The sequence below is a fragment of the Mastacembelus armatus genome, chromosome 6, assembly GCF_900324485.2.
Source record: "Mastacembelus armatus chromosome 6, fMasArm1.2, whole genome shotgun sequence".
In the NCBI taxonomy this organism is placed as follows: Eukaryota; Metazoa; Chordata; class Actinopteri; order Synbranchiformes; family Mastacembelidae; genus Mastacembelus; species Mastacembelus armatus.
The window spans coordinates 3,067,382-3,081,365 of NC_046638.1; the positions used below are offsets into that span (position 1 = coordinate 3,067,382).

The following is a 13,984-nucleotide window of genomic DNA, read 5'->3' on the forward strand; positions in this document are numbered from 1 at the left end:
GTATTTTTCTTTAGTAAATGGGTGTAACTCTGCCAAGCCAAATCATTTTGCAAACCTGTTAACAGCTGACATCATTGTTTGTGACAAGCCAATAAAAGCATGACGAATAAGTGGTTATTGCATATTTTTAAGTCAGTCCAATTGTCTTAACATGGGAAGAATATTTAGGCACTGTAAGTGAATAAGCAAAGTGACACAGAAAAAATAATTGACTTTTCTGTTGTATCAATATTTTGGGAATTACAAGCACTTAACACGGCACACGCACACACAGATGTCAGTGGCACGTTGCAGTAATCTAATAGCGGACATGGATCACAGTGTTAATCCTGGGAAGTGGACAGGAAGGCCTGTGTTCTGCAGGAATGTTTAGACTACCTGAGCCAGTAGACTGAATTTGTGATAGAGAAATGCAGGTTTTTCACTGGTATGTTCCTTTAAACATCCATCGCATCAACTGATATCTCAGAGCAAAGGAAGCAGAAGCTGTTTTCCCATAGAATTTTTTCAGAATGAATTACAAAAAAGGGACAGCATAGTGGATGAGTGGTTAGCACTGTTGCCTCACAGCCCACACAGGTTCCTGGTTTGAAACCCATCAGGGGCCTTTCTGTGTGGAGTTTGCATGTTCTCCCTGTGCTTGTGTGGGTTTTCTCCAGGTCCTCTGGTTTCCTCCCACAGTCCAAAAACATGTATGTCAGGTTGATTGGTGACTCTAAATTGCCCATAGGAGTGAGTGTGAGTGTGTGAGGTTGTTTGTCTCTATGTGGCCCTGTGATGGACTGGGGACCTGTCCAGGGTGGACCCCTGCCTTTCACCCAGAGAGAGCTGGGATAGGCTCCAGCAGGTCCCTGGGACCCTGGTTAAGGAATAAGCGGGTATAGAAAATAGATGGATGGATGGATGGAATTACAAAAAAATTCTAATTATACTATCTTGATTTGAAAATGTGTAGGTACTACAGAGAAGAAATTTGCTAGTCATGCATCCAGAAATGCATTCAAATCAGATTAACACAACAGTGATGATGCATCCTAAAAGTATAAACATACAGATTAGATAACATGTTCCTGGAAAACAATAACCTACGTAATTTTTTCAACTCCTACATGGAGTCTTCACCTTACCTCCAGCCACTCTCCTGCTGAAGAGGATTCCCTGTGAGGTAGACATCTTGCAAGAATTTACATCCCTTAAGACTCTCACACAGATTCTGCAGCTCTGAGAGAAGTGGAAATACAGTTTTGCTATGTCAGTGTCTATTTTTCAGTCTATTCCTGACTTTCACCAGCGTCTCCTCTGGTTATGGAGAGCTACATCAGATGGATGAAATAAACAGAGATGTGTCCCAGATAGCTTATGCATCTTATTTCCAAGCAGTCATATACTGTACATGGAAAGTGGGCAGACCGCCAACAAGAATGCAGCAGTGAGATTGAATCATAAGTGTTTATGCCTAAAGGCTTGGTGCATGTAAATGTATAGCTTTTGTAACTTCTTCTGTTAAGTGAAATTAATCTGTGGCTGAGTGGGAGTGAGGCACTGGACAGGAAAAAGGTCTGTGAGTCTACAGGTGGATGTAACAAGTACTAAAAGTACAGTACTAATAGTTCTAATACTATAAATCTTTATAAAGCTCTTTTAAACATGTTACGAAGTGCAAAAACAATGCAGGTTTAAAATCTGTCCATATTACATGCAAAGCAGAAGTTCAAGTTGTGTCTTTACGATGAGGAGACAAGATTTATATATATTATACAGTTCAGTCGAAACATGTTACCTGATATGCAGTTGAATTGAAGATCCAGGTTTGCAAGGGACACAAAATCAGACATGCAGGGTAGCTTGGTAATTCTAAGAAACACAGAGAAACCCCACACATCTTAAGATAGGATTCATGTCAGTGTCAAACACTAAACATTCTGAAATCATGTGACTACTTTAAGTTTCCATGGTTGTATGAGCCACATAAAATTGTATGGACTTTGATTTTTTCTATCATATTACCAAAAAAAGAAAAAACAGACAAATATTGAAATACATATATAATATACCTGTTCTGGGCTGCAGAGAGGTGTTGCATAAGGGGAAGCCAGCTGGCAGTGAGGCCCTGCAGGGAGGAGATGCAGTTGTCGTCCAGATGCAGCTCTCTTAGGAGGACGTGGTTGTTCAGACTGGGGGGCTGAAGGACAAACAGGATGATGCAGTCATTTAACACTGGTCAGACTGAGGGGTTAGACTAACTTCGCACTGTTGCTGCTGGTCCAGTGGCAACAAAATGACCCCATCCATCAATGTCAGTTGTTTTAGTCCTTCTAAAGTCATGGCTGTCAGCCATAAGTGACCAAAGGATCCTTCAGGAAATACCAGTTCCATACATGATCCTACTAATAACTACTATTCATATCTATCTTACTCTGCAGCTAACCCTTTCCTTTTTCTTGCCTCATCAAGCAAGAAGAAGAGAAAGATAAGCTTCAGTAATTGTGCATTCTTTCCAGCTGCTGCTCATACAAAATAACCTGTCTAGTCAAACACAAGTGTTACTAATTACATTAATTAAAGGCTTTCAACTAGGCGTGACAGGGAGAGGGCATTGGTATAGTGTATGCTGACTCTTGCATCTCTTTTTGCTCAAATGAAGCCTGTTTGACCGCCAAATTCAAGAATCCACTTCACACTTCAGTTCATGTTTCTGAGACCTGCAGGCCAAAGTTTATCTTTGATCAGCTTGAAAATGTGCACTGTCAGCCAACAGATACAGCGTTCTGGTAGTGTATCTTATGTGGGAAAATGAAGTGCACCATCACCCTGTTGTGTACAATATGAAACTAAGAATCATCCATATCAGATGACCAACACTGAGCTTGTTACAGCACATCCTTTTTTGGTCTAGAAGGGCAGTTTTTTGGACTGAAGGAAAATGTTGCATTCCTGTCTTCACCCATCTATTTAAAACTCTTTCATTGCTGTGGTTTGCAGGAAGCTGTCCAAATCAAAATGCATGATAAATTTCAATACAAAATTTTAGCCTTGTTTTAGATTTGTTTTTCATATGAGGCCATGAATTTAAGTTGCAGAGGAACATTAGAGAGTTTTGCTCAAGGTGATAATAACTGCTAGATATTTCCCCTTTTTTAGTTACTTTTTTCTCTTTGTGCTAAATTTCCATAGGAAATCTATATCCCTACAAAGAAATTATTGTCATCCCTACAAGATAAAACCAGAATTTTATGGGCCAATTTAAACAGAACCTAGTGAGTTACAAGCCCCTCACCCACCTCAAACTTTGTAAGAAATTTTTATATAGCTCTCTCTAAATTGTAACATTAAAAAGTGACATCTTCTGATCTTCAGTGATCAGCTTCTTTTTTTTGTTTTTATTTTTTTACCTCAGTTAGGCTGTTGGCTCTAAGGTCCAGAGTGTTGAGCAGAGGACTGTTCTCTATTCCCTCCACATTTACCAGGTGGTTGTGTGAGCAGTTCAAATAGAGGAGTGTGTAAACGTCCCTTAGTCCTTTGGTGCAAATCAGTTGGTTGTGGTCCACTGACAACCTCTGAAGTCTCCTCATAGACTCCAGACCAGCTAGAGATGAGAGACAGACACACAAACATTGTGAAACAGCTTGTAGAAAGTCTACCTATAAACACTGAACAAGGCACAAAAACATGTTGAAAAACTTATTTTGAAATGTAACATTTCAAACGCTCCAACTGTTATTTTATATGTATTAAATTGTGACGGGGTTATGTTAGACAAGCTGAAAGTACAAATCAAGGTGTTTAACCTATTGCTTGGCTAATAATGTTTTTAGCCTCACAGCTTAAGAGTCAGGCTGTCTGAAGCAAATAAATTACTTAAGTGCATAGAGCAGAGTCAATAGGCTGAAAATGGGAAAGATGCTGCCCTCTTGTGGAATACTGCATAACTCATCCACCTTCCCGACCATAAAATATCTCTAGCTGGACATTATAGGGACTAATGTAACTGCTGACACGTCGCCATCTAATATTGCTATCCCAATATAATAATATTGCACTCTCTGTGGTGTCCGTCATATGTACAAGACTAATGAGATTGTGCTAAAATTCAAAACCTTTAGACACACACACACACACACACACATACATACACACACACACACACACACACACACACACACACAGATATTTCTCCACTACCACCAGGAGATTGGGACGTCCAGCCGCCCGTAGCCAGCCAGTAAGCACGTTCACTGGGCATGGGCTAATACAACAGCGGGCCTTGGTTCTCTGGTTTTTCACTAGATCTAGAGTGAAGATCCAGAAGGACAGGGACGCTCAGCCACCTTTAAACAGCCTGTGAGCGCCTTTACCCGCCCCCGGTACATGGTGTGGGCGACAAATAACAACAACTGTAGTAATAATAATAATAATAACCCTTACAGAAACAATAGAAACATAGCCAGCCAAACTAGAAACAATCTACCAAACTACAGACATTTAGAAACCTCGTAATATTCACAACATCACAGTTGGTGTTTTATATATGGTATGATGAGTTTTACAGTTCTTACCGATGCGGGTGATAGAGTTGTGTGAGAGTTCAAGAACGTACAGACTGTCAGCACCACTTAGGCCATGGATGGATGTGAGCTTGTTGTGGCCAAGTCGAAGAACTCGTAGACTGGTCATATCTTCACAGTCCACAAATGAGATGTCATTTTCCTAAGACAAAACAAATGAACAAACATCCTTTTGTGTATCTTACCAAATATGCTAATGGAAGAAAACTGACTGCATATTCACCTGTACATCAACGTAGCAGAGCTCTGATAATTGGTTGAGGCCCTCCAAAGATTTGAGGCCACAACGTCTGAGGGTGAGGGACTGAAGCTGAGTACACTGGACAAGAGAGGATAAGGTACAGCCAGGCAAGTCCTCCAGGGTCACTGTGGTCAACTGAAAGAGAGCCATTGGTTTGGTATGAGGTTTAGGAATTTTACTAAATGTTAAGAGGCTAAACTGGCGGGTTTTACACTAATACCAAATGTGGAGTAGTAATGGTATCTTTAATATTACAGTAATTAATACGTTTGTGTATTCAGTATTGTCTTTTTACTGCACATTTACCAGTCATTAAAAGCTCTAACACATAAGATGTTATTAGGTAGCTCTAATGGATTAATGTCTACTTTCTCTGCCAGCCTTTATGACCAGAGCCATGTTCATGATACCTCTTGCAGTGATTTGCAGCCTGTGGACAGAAGCAGCATGTCTGGGCAGAGCGGTGGCAGAGTGCTGACCTCAGCAGCCTTCCTCAGCATTCTCCGACTCTGGACACATATTTTCTGCTTCCTCCTGTTCTGCAGGGACAGTTTGGACCAGGAGGTGCAGTTTTTCATCCAAGACAGCCTCTTCTGCTCTGTGTGCTCTGGGAAGCACACAGGTAAACCATCAGAAGTGGTACAGGGCTTAAATGCTGCATCCTGTTGGTCCATAGTTTTATATACAGAAGTCTGTTGCTGGACATTTTCAGAGCTGATGGGATTGGCTGTGGTTTCAGCAGGTAAAAGATCAGGGCTAGAAGAGGTCCAGGTGATGCTGTCCACCAGGTGTGAGGTCAGGGATTGCCCAGTGGTGTTTCCTCTTTTCTTCTCTTGGAGCTCATTTGTTGTTCTCAGGTTCTCTTCTTTTTTGGTATCCTGCTCAATAAGCTTTTTGCATTCCTTCTCTTCTATCAGTCTTCTTTCTTCTTTGCTTTCTCCTACCTCTTTAATCTGCCTCTTGTCTGTCTCCATGTTTATTGCCCCATCCTCCTCCTTTCTTATATTATCCTTGTCTAACTTCTTCTTCTCTTCTTCCTGTTTCCTCTCTTTATCATTTGTTTTTTGCTCATACTCCACCTTTCCGTTCTCTACTTCACACACTTTCTTCTCATCCATCCCTAGATTTACTTTTTCTTCCATTTGTCTGTATGCCTCTTCTTCCTCATTTGTTTTGCTCTCTTCTTTCCTCATCATGTCTTTATCTTCCACACTATGTCTCCTCTCCACATCATTCTTCTTCTCTGCCTTTGTTCTTTTTTCCTCTTTTTTCCTCATCTCTTCCTGCTTCTTAAGCTCCTTAGTTATCCTCACCTCTCCCTCTCTTCCTTCCTCCTCCACCTCTTTCTCTTTACAGTCCTCTTTAAGCATTATTTTTTGCTTGTTTCCATCCATCTTTTCCCTTGTCACCTCTGCCCTTTCCCTTCTTTCCTCATTCATTTCCCTCTCCTTTATTTTGTCCTCATTTTCCTTCGTTCTCCTCTCCTCCCCTTCTGTATCTCTTATTTCTTTTATTTTTCTTGCTTCTCTCTTTATCATCTCTTCCTCTACCTTGTTCTTTTCTTCTCGGTTCTTCTTGGCATCCTTCTCCACTCTTTCTTTGATTTTTCTCATCTCTGCATCCATCCTTTCCATCTCACTAATTTTCTCCTCTTCCCTTTTCCTCTTCTTTTCCTCTTCTTCCTTCATTCTCTTTTGCTCCTCTTCCTTCATCCTCCTCTCTTCCTCCACTCGTTTCTGTAAGTTTCTAATCAGCTCCTGGTAAAAATAAAAATTACACATATTGTCTAATTTCACTGGGAAATATGTTATTGCAAATTCATTTAAAAACACTGAAATTACAATCAGACCAAAGCCTATTCATCCCAAAAGGAACACTGAACAATGACCAGAATACTGACTATATTCATTTTTGAATTCAAGAGGCCCCACAAGGACTCATGCTCCTCAGCATATCCTCACAATATCCTTCACAAGATCCTGAAATACTGATGAATTCAGATATCCCTGGGATCATAAAACTGAATTATTATCATATGAGGATGTTTATGGCTACTGCCATAGGCTGGGCATTTAGATAAAAATGAAAAATGAGATGTCAGGCATACCTGCTGAAGAAGCAACTCCTGTTTAAGTTTTTCCTGAGCTTTCTTTTCCATCAATTCAAGTTCCATCTGATGCAGCTGGAAACATGCAGCAAAGATAAACATAAATGTTAATAATTGTATGTTACAGTTGTCACTGTCAATGCTGTCATCACTCATCACAGCAGCACCCTAAGATACCAACACACTGGTGTACTGTAAGTTAACCCATAGATAAGTATGTATTTGAATAACAAACTTCAGGACAAGTGTCCATGGTGAATAAAAAGAGTCCTGAAAAGACTCACCTTCTCTGCCTCCATTATCTTCTTCAGTTCCTCCTGGAAGTTTTTTTCCCTTTGCCTTCTTTGCTCCTCTTTCTTCATCTCCTCACAGAGTCGTTTCACTCTGTGTTCTCTCTGACATTCACCGCTTTCCTTCATCTCCTCTTCTTTCTGTGAGCTGTCTGTGAGCTCAGCAGTTTCAGCTTCACATGTGACAAGTACAAACACACAGATGCAGTTTATTGCCATTACTGACCCAAACATGGACTCCTTTAAGCATGCTATTCTTCTATTTTACCCTTTCTATGCAGTAAAAAATAAAAAAAATCAACCAAAATTATTGCTTTGTAGCAGATGTAGTTCATAGTTACTGCATCACACAAGAGTCATATTCAGAACAAAAACATGAGTGACCAGTGACCTCTTGTGGACAATTATTCTACTACCTAAGATGTTTCAGTGCATTATCAGACTTTCAGCAAAGTCTCAACAATGCAAACAAAAAGGAACAAACAATTTCCATTACATCAATGCAGGTAATGCCAATATTTAACATCATTGCATTTGTTCACAATTTCCAACCTGTTGTCAGTCTGTCATTAGTAGATGTCATGAATCATATTGTTTTTTTCAGTAATTTGTTATTCATAAGGTTAATCCCTGGAAAATCTGCATCTGAGAAGAATAATTTTAAACATTACTTTTATCCCCCTCCAGTGCAGCTTAAATAAAGATGCAGATATAATTTTAAATTTAAGACTTGTATATTGTGTCACCCAGTGGAGTTCAAACAGCACTGCATCAAACATTTATCAAAACGTGTGCTGTACCTTTATTACTGGAGCTGACTACCACATTGTTAGTGAAAAGTGCTTCTGTCTCTGTGGGTGCAGCAACAAGGCAGTCTGCAGAAGTATTCTTCTCTTTGTCTTCTGTTTCACCAACAACCTGTATCAGACAGAACAAACATTTAGCAGCGGTTTGCCAAAATTTGACCTGTTATACTGGACCCAATGTATTTGGGATCTTTCATACAGATTGTAAAGACCGATATTTACCGTCTCATTCAGTTTCGTCACGTCCTTTTCAAGTTCAATAAGCAAGTTCATCCCATCTTCAGTGTAAGATGAAGTGAGGTCTGACAGTCAATAAAAAAGAGCCATTTGAGAGAAAATTCAAACCATTCTGAGAGAGTTACTGAAGATCTTGTTTTAGAGTAAATATCTAGATACACAGAATTGTTAACCGATGGAATAACACTCGACAAGCTGTATCTGTCAAGTGCATAAAGAAGCTTTGCTCTTATTACCCAAAAACAGAGAAATTCAACATATTTCCAAACCTTCTAGTCCTTCAAGGAAAAGCTTCTTACAGGCTGCTGCTCTGTTGTTTGAGGCTTCAAAGTAGCTGAGCAGAGATGGTGGAATTTCATCTGAGGCCTATTGTCAAAAAGCTGAATGTCACATTGGTCTAATCACAAAAGCAAATGGCAATTTGTAGTATATTGAGCCACAACTGTCCACATAACCACATGAACTTCAACTGAAGCCAACCAGTGAATTGCAGCTATAGTTAACTAGCGTTACCTTTACCTTGCTGTAGCTAAACTTCAGCTGTTTCATTAATGTTAACAAGTGCTGATTTAATTTATTTTAGTGCTGAGGCCTCAGCGGGAGACTGACAGTCTTACCGCCTCTTCCTGACATAAAAAATCTTCCTGCTCGTCTTTATTTTCATCAGAGAAGATCAGATTATTCAGCTCCTGCATGATAGTTTCATGAAGCGCTGCTCCAGTAGAATCCGTCATGATTTCAATCACCAGCGTTTCGTTGCTACGTCGCTTTTACATTTATTTAGCGGCATTTGTTGTTATAAACTTATTTTTGAGTTGCTGTTATTGTCGTGTACAGCTTATCCCAATGACACACTGTTCACCAAACCACACCGCTAAATAAATATTTGCTAAAACAGAGAGTAGCTAGTAGTTAGAACATTTTCTTAGCGTCTACAGGTACTTCAGTCTCCATGGTAATAATGCAGTGAACTACGTTAGCCCGCGAAGGACAAACTGTGCGAAAGGCAAAAGGTTATTTTGAGAATTGACAACACGCGTTTACAGCGCCCATTTAGCAAGTTATTATTTCTCTTAATTGCATGCTCCTATATATTAATTCATTTGATTTTCCCTAGATAGATAGACAGAAAATTAATTAAGGAAAGTTTCAAATTTAAAAATCTTTACGTTAGTGTGTGGCTATGTGTAACACTTGAATTTAGTGGCCTACTTCTTGGTGGAAATAAATGCAGTGTCATGAACTTGTGTGGGCACATTTTGGGCAGCCAGCTAGAAAAGGGTGTTGTAGGTGAATCACAGGACCAAAAGAACAACAACAACAACAAAAAAAATGTTAGGATGTTAGGATGTGAACAATGCACACTTTTTCCATGGCATTTCTGATCACAAAGACCGGTTCCTCTCTCCCGTGGTGAAGACTGTGCACTTGTGCTTTACGCCTTCTCTTTGAGGAGATTCCAGTGGCCCACACAGGTTTCCCATACACATTCCCCAGGGCTTTCTAAAAGGAACCCAGTCTCCTTCCTCAAAGTTTCAAAGAAATATTGCATGTCCTCCAAACTGTTTGGTCCAGAGACACACTAAAGCTTGTTCTCAATTCCCATGACGCTCCAGGATAAAAAGCAAACAACCAAATGGCGCCAGATCAGACTCATTTTTCCTTTCAAAGGCCAAAATTGCATTCCACCACGACAATGAAAAGCACATGTATATCTGCAGTACATCTACTTGTGTTATTGTCTGACCCCTACACAGGCCACACCATCAGATGCTTTCATGCTACATAATTTCAAGGTCATTATGGGTTATAGCATAACTTCATTCCTAAGGGTGACGGGCAGAAACTGGACAGTTTAGTGAAGTCCCTGTTGTTGGAGTCAAACTGCTTATCCCTTATGTTTCATTAGGTCCTCTAAGATTCATTGACCAATCTCAATTGCTCAAAAGAGCTCCATCAGCAAGCCATGTCTGTTCTGATTAGGACCAGGCCCTTTGTCAGTGGGCAAGGTGTTCGTCGCTTTTGTTCAAATGCACAGAACCCAGACAGCAGCCAGACAGGACCAAGCTGCAGATTTATTCAGCAGATTACACCAGTCGATGACAGCTCCGGCCCAAACGCAGCAGCAGCTTTGATAGCAGCTGTGTGTTTATACTGTCAAGGGTTTTCTGTTACTCGTCTGTAGCCATTATCAGCGCAGCCTATGGACCTATGAACCCTATCATTTCCATATGGAGGCAGAGACAAAAGCAGAGATTAATGGGAAGAATCACGACAACTGTCCTCCATCCTTCTTTTCTGTTGCTTCTTCTTAAGGTACAGGTTGCAAACCAAACTATTCAAAATAATCCATGGAATACATTTTTTAACTTTTTGCAGTTTAATCCACTGTATTTAGTAACTGTAAGTAATCACCAACGCCTAAACTGAAAATACCATCCACAAATGAACATTTTCCAAACATGAACTTAAGCTGACTTAAGCTTTCAAATATCCAGAGCTGGGAAACAGATGATTCTTCTCAGTGCATTGAGCCAGATTATAGGCTTCTGTAAGAAAGGCAATTTGCATGTAGACTTTATTGCAGATTAAACATATGAATTGGACATTTGGAGAGTGTCAGATACATTTTCAGAATTTCAGCATATCTGCACAGAATTGGCTCAGTTGACCTTGTTCTTCCTGTACCCTCCTAACTAAGATCATCTGTCCATCAGTGACAACCAGAAGGCATCAGTCAGATTTGGACACAGCTTTGGATTGCCTTTCAAAGTTATCATTGTGCTGCCAGTGTGACCTTAGTACATCTAAATCTGCTTCAGATGACTGTGGGATTACTGTAATGAGAACTCCACTTAACAAGCTGGGGGATAGGAATAACCTACTTCATGTTCAGTGAGTTACACTACAAGGTCTGCTGGCTTGTGTTTATATTTTAGACACTCCTCTCCACATTTTAATGTTTAAATTCGTAATGTGCCATTACAAGGTTTACACAGTGTTCCAGGGTTGATCCCAAACATTTGCCTTTTTTTACCAATATCTAACAATCACACGCTGAGATCAGAATTTGCCTACAGGTTTACTGATGGTAATTTGACAACCAGTGGCAAAATGATCTGTGAGCTTATTTGTTTATTTGACAGAGGCACAACTGTACAAATAATGTCTCAAGCTATATTATTTTCACTAGCTATTTCATTACTGCCAGAAACACATGATTCTTCTGATCTGAAAGTGGAGCTTTGGATGAATGCATTTCTTTCATAAGGGAAAAAATGCATTCATCGTGTGTGTGTGTATATCAAGTATACAAAGAATGTATTTTGATGAGTAACAGCGAATGTAAATATTGGTTTGTTTATAAGAAAAACTAAATGGAAATTAGAGATGAGATACATCACAATTATCATTGGTGATACACAGATAAGCACAGCAGACAGACACATCTCAGCAGAAGTAAATCTGTAACAAAAGATGTCAGCACCAGAACACGACTTGTACCAACAAGTGTACTGAGTGATGCATGAAGTGACGTCCCCTATAGCTCTGTGGACAGAGAGAAAACAGAGGCCATGAAGGTCCACTGGATGAGAGAAAAATATCCTTTGAGTACCCTACAGTTAAACACTAGAATGATTTTACTCACAAAAGACACAACATGGTGAGGACAGATAGTATTTATCACCATCTAGTGTTTCCATTCTCACTTTACCCATCCGAATTCCAGCCATCTGCACTTCTCATGGCCTCGCTGTCTCCTTTTGACTCTTATCCTCACTGAAAAAAAAAAAAAAAAAATGTATCAAGGCTGTTACAGTGAACATCATTGTTTCCTCAATAGAGACTGTTTGCTTTTGTTTTATCAAAGCAAATGTGAGCTGCACATTGTCTGTCTCACTACACAGGATTTTCTGTTTTTCAAAGCAGCTCCCAGACAGCACATAAAATAGAGTTTGTTTCTCCCGAGTGAAAACAGATCTTTTCAAGACAATAGCACACACTCAAAGTTTGTCAGTTGAGTGTGTAAGTGTGTTGTTATAAATAGTTATTTTCTAAATATAAATACATGTACATCATAGGGTTGTGGTAACAGTTGCAGATTATTACCTTTATATGGGAGTCAAAACAGTGTGAGGCACAAACTTAAAAGACTTTTGGTTGCTAGTCATGGAAAATCAAAGTTCATGTTTTTACTTCAATTACAGCCTAGTTACTGATTATTAATCCTTCAGGTTCTCCATTATATTGGGAAATAAACACTAGTGCCCCTTGACTATAATGTATCATGGTAGCTCAGGTTATTTATTTACAGCATGAATTTGCTGTGTACACCCTCAGGTGCCATTTCAGAGGTGAATAGGGAAAACTGTATTTATTAAAACTGCCTGAAAAAAAAAATACAGCATATATGAAGAAAATTTCAGATTTATATAGCTGAAATTTTCTACCACATGTTTATGTAAATCCAATATTCATTGTCTTTTATTCTGTGATTTGTTCCCTGCTAACTCCTCAGAAACATATGGAAAGATACTCAAATTATCATAAAAAGCTAAAGGTGATAGGTGACAGGTGATAATTCTATGTGGGTTCATTCACTATAATTTACCCTTTCACATTGTACAGTCAGTTCTGTCATTCTGATTGTCATGCTGTAAATCTACTCTGTAAATCTAAGGCAAATCTGTGATTTGTTATATTGGGCAGGTTTAGTGTCACTTATTGCATCTTAATGCAATAACCACTTACCCTAGGCACAATGTTTGGATCACATGAGAGTATTTTCACTGCAAGCTTTGTTTACTTGGCACTTTTTTCTGAGAGGGGTCAGTGTGACAAATCACAAGCCTCATCAAATCACAGATTCATTCATTCATTCATGCTAGCTCTGATTCCCATTGGCCGAGAGCTACATGACATAGTGAAAACTAATATGCCTTAACCTTCCATCAGAGGTGTGGGAGAGGTAAACTCGTGACACGGCATCGAGTTAGCAGAGTCACGTCATGAAGAATTCAACAGGCAGGCAAGGTGAGCTGCCATCTGTGACTGGCTTTTTGTTTACCATCACAAATCAAAACAGCAGCACAAACCTGGGAACACCAGGTACATAACAGTTCATATGCATTATTCACTTGGTTTATTCCTTTTTCAAAACAAGCTCAACCAAAGACGTTTGGACTATTTTTCAAAGTGAACATGCGTTACAGAATTGATTAATGTGGAGAGCGACTTCTTGTTGACAAAATAAAGACATAAAAAAAACAAATTTTCTACTGCTTATTAAGGTCTAACACCATAAATTGGTTCATAATGCCACAGTACACACTCACCCACTGAGTTGTCCTCCAGATGACCTGCTGGTCCACAAGCAATATCTGAGACAGCTGTGTTGTAAAAGGCTTCACCAGTTTACCAGCTGGGAAAATATTGAAAATATTCTCATGTACATCACCAGGAGGCACAGGACGATACTGGAAATGAGTCAAAGAAAAAGCCACAGCAGGGGGTAACAAAGACGTCATGACAAGGTTCTGTTATTCATTGTATTTTTGGCACTCTCTGCTACACAAACATGTAGTGTAAAGTCTGATCTGTCAGTGAACCCATCTGACCCTGCAGAATACAGGGTTTTGATCATCCTTGTCTTCCTCCATAAGGTGAACTGGCCTTTCTTTAACTTTACACATGGCTGACATGCAGCACACACCTGTCTCATGAGTCAAGTCATCATC

The 13,984-nt window shown here is 39.6% G+C and overlaps 1 protein-coding gene and 1 long non-coding RNA gene across 3 annotated transcripts in view; both read right to left on the bottom strand.

Moving 5' to 3' along the window:
• The window catches only part of lrriq1 (leucine-rich repeats and IQ motif containing 1), a 29,445-nt gene extending 20,274 nt beyond the window's left edge, over positions 1-9,171 (bottom strand). For both annotated transcript variants that reach the window (XM_026311681.1, XM_026311682.1), the window contains exons 1-13: positions 8,864-9,171; positions 8,516-8,612; positions 8,232-8,311; positions 8,004-8,121; positions 7,198-7,376; positions 6,914-6,988; positions 5,217-6,563; positions 4,789-4,941; positions 4,557-4,707; positions 3,393-3,586; positions 2,055-2,182; positions 1,781-1,854; positions 1,128-1,221 (exon numbers count right to left, since the gene is read on the bottom strand). In XM_026311681.1, coding sequence (XP_026167466.1) covers positions 1,128-1,221; positions 1,781-1,854; positions 2,055-2,182; positions 3,393-3,586; positions 4,557-4,707; positions 4,789-4,941; positions 5,217-6,563; positions 6,914-6,988; positions 7,198-7,376; positions 8,004-8,121; positions 8,232-8,311; positions 8,516-8,612; positions 8,864-8,980 — 2,807 coding nt within the window. In that variant the 5' untranslated portion in view covers positions 8,981-9,171. The remainder of the gene's footprint in view (positions 1-1,127; positions 1,222-1,780; positions 1,855-2,054; positions 2,183-3,392; positions 3,587-4,556; positions 4,708-4,788; positions 4,942-5,216; positions 6,564-6,913; positions 6,989-7,197; positions 7,377-8,003; positions 8,122-8,231; positions 8,312-8,515; positions 8,613-8,863) is intronic.
• Positions 9,172-10,797: 1,626 nt separating this feature from the next.
• On the bottom strand, positions 10,798-13,717 carry LOC113133621 (uncharacterized). The gene is made up of 3 exons (XR_003295995.1): positions 13,583-13,717; positions 11,896-12,026; positions 10,798-11,795 (listed from the first exon to the last, which is right to left on the bottom strand). It is a non-coding gene; the product is annotated as an uncharacterized LOC113133621 (long non-coding RNA).
• Positions 13,718-13,984: the final 267 nt, after the last annotated feature.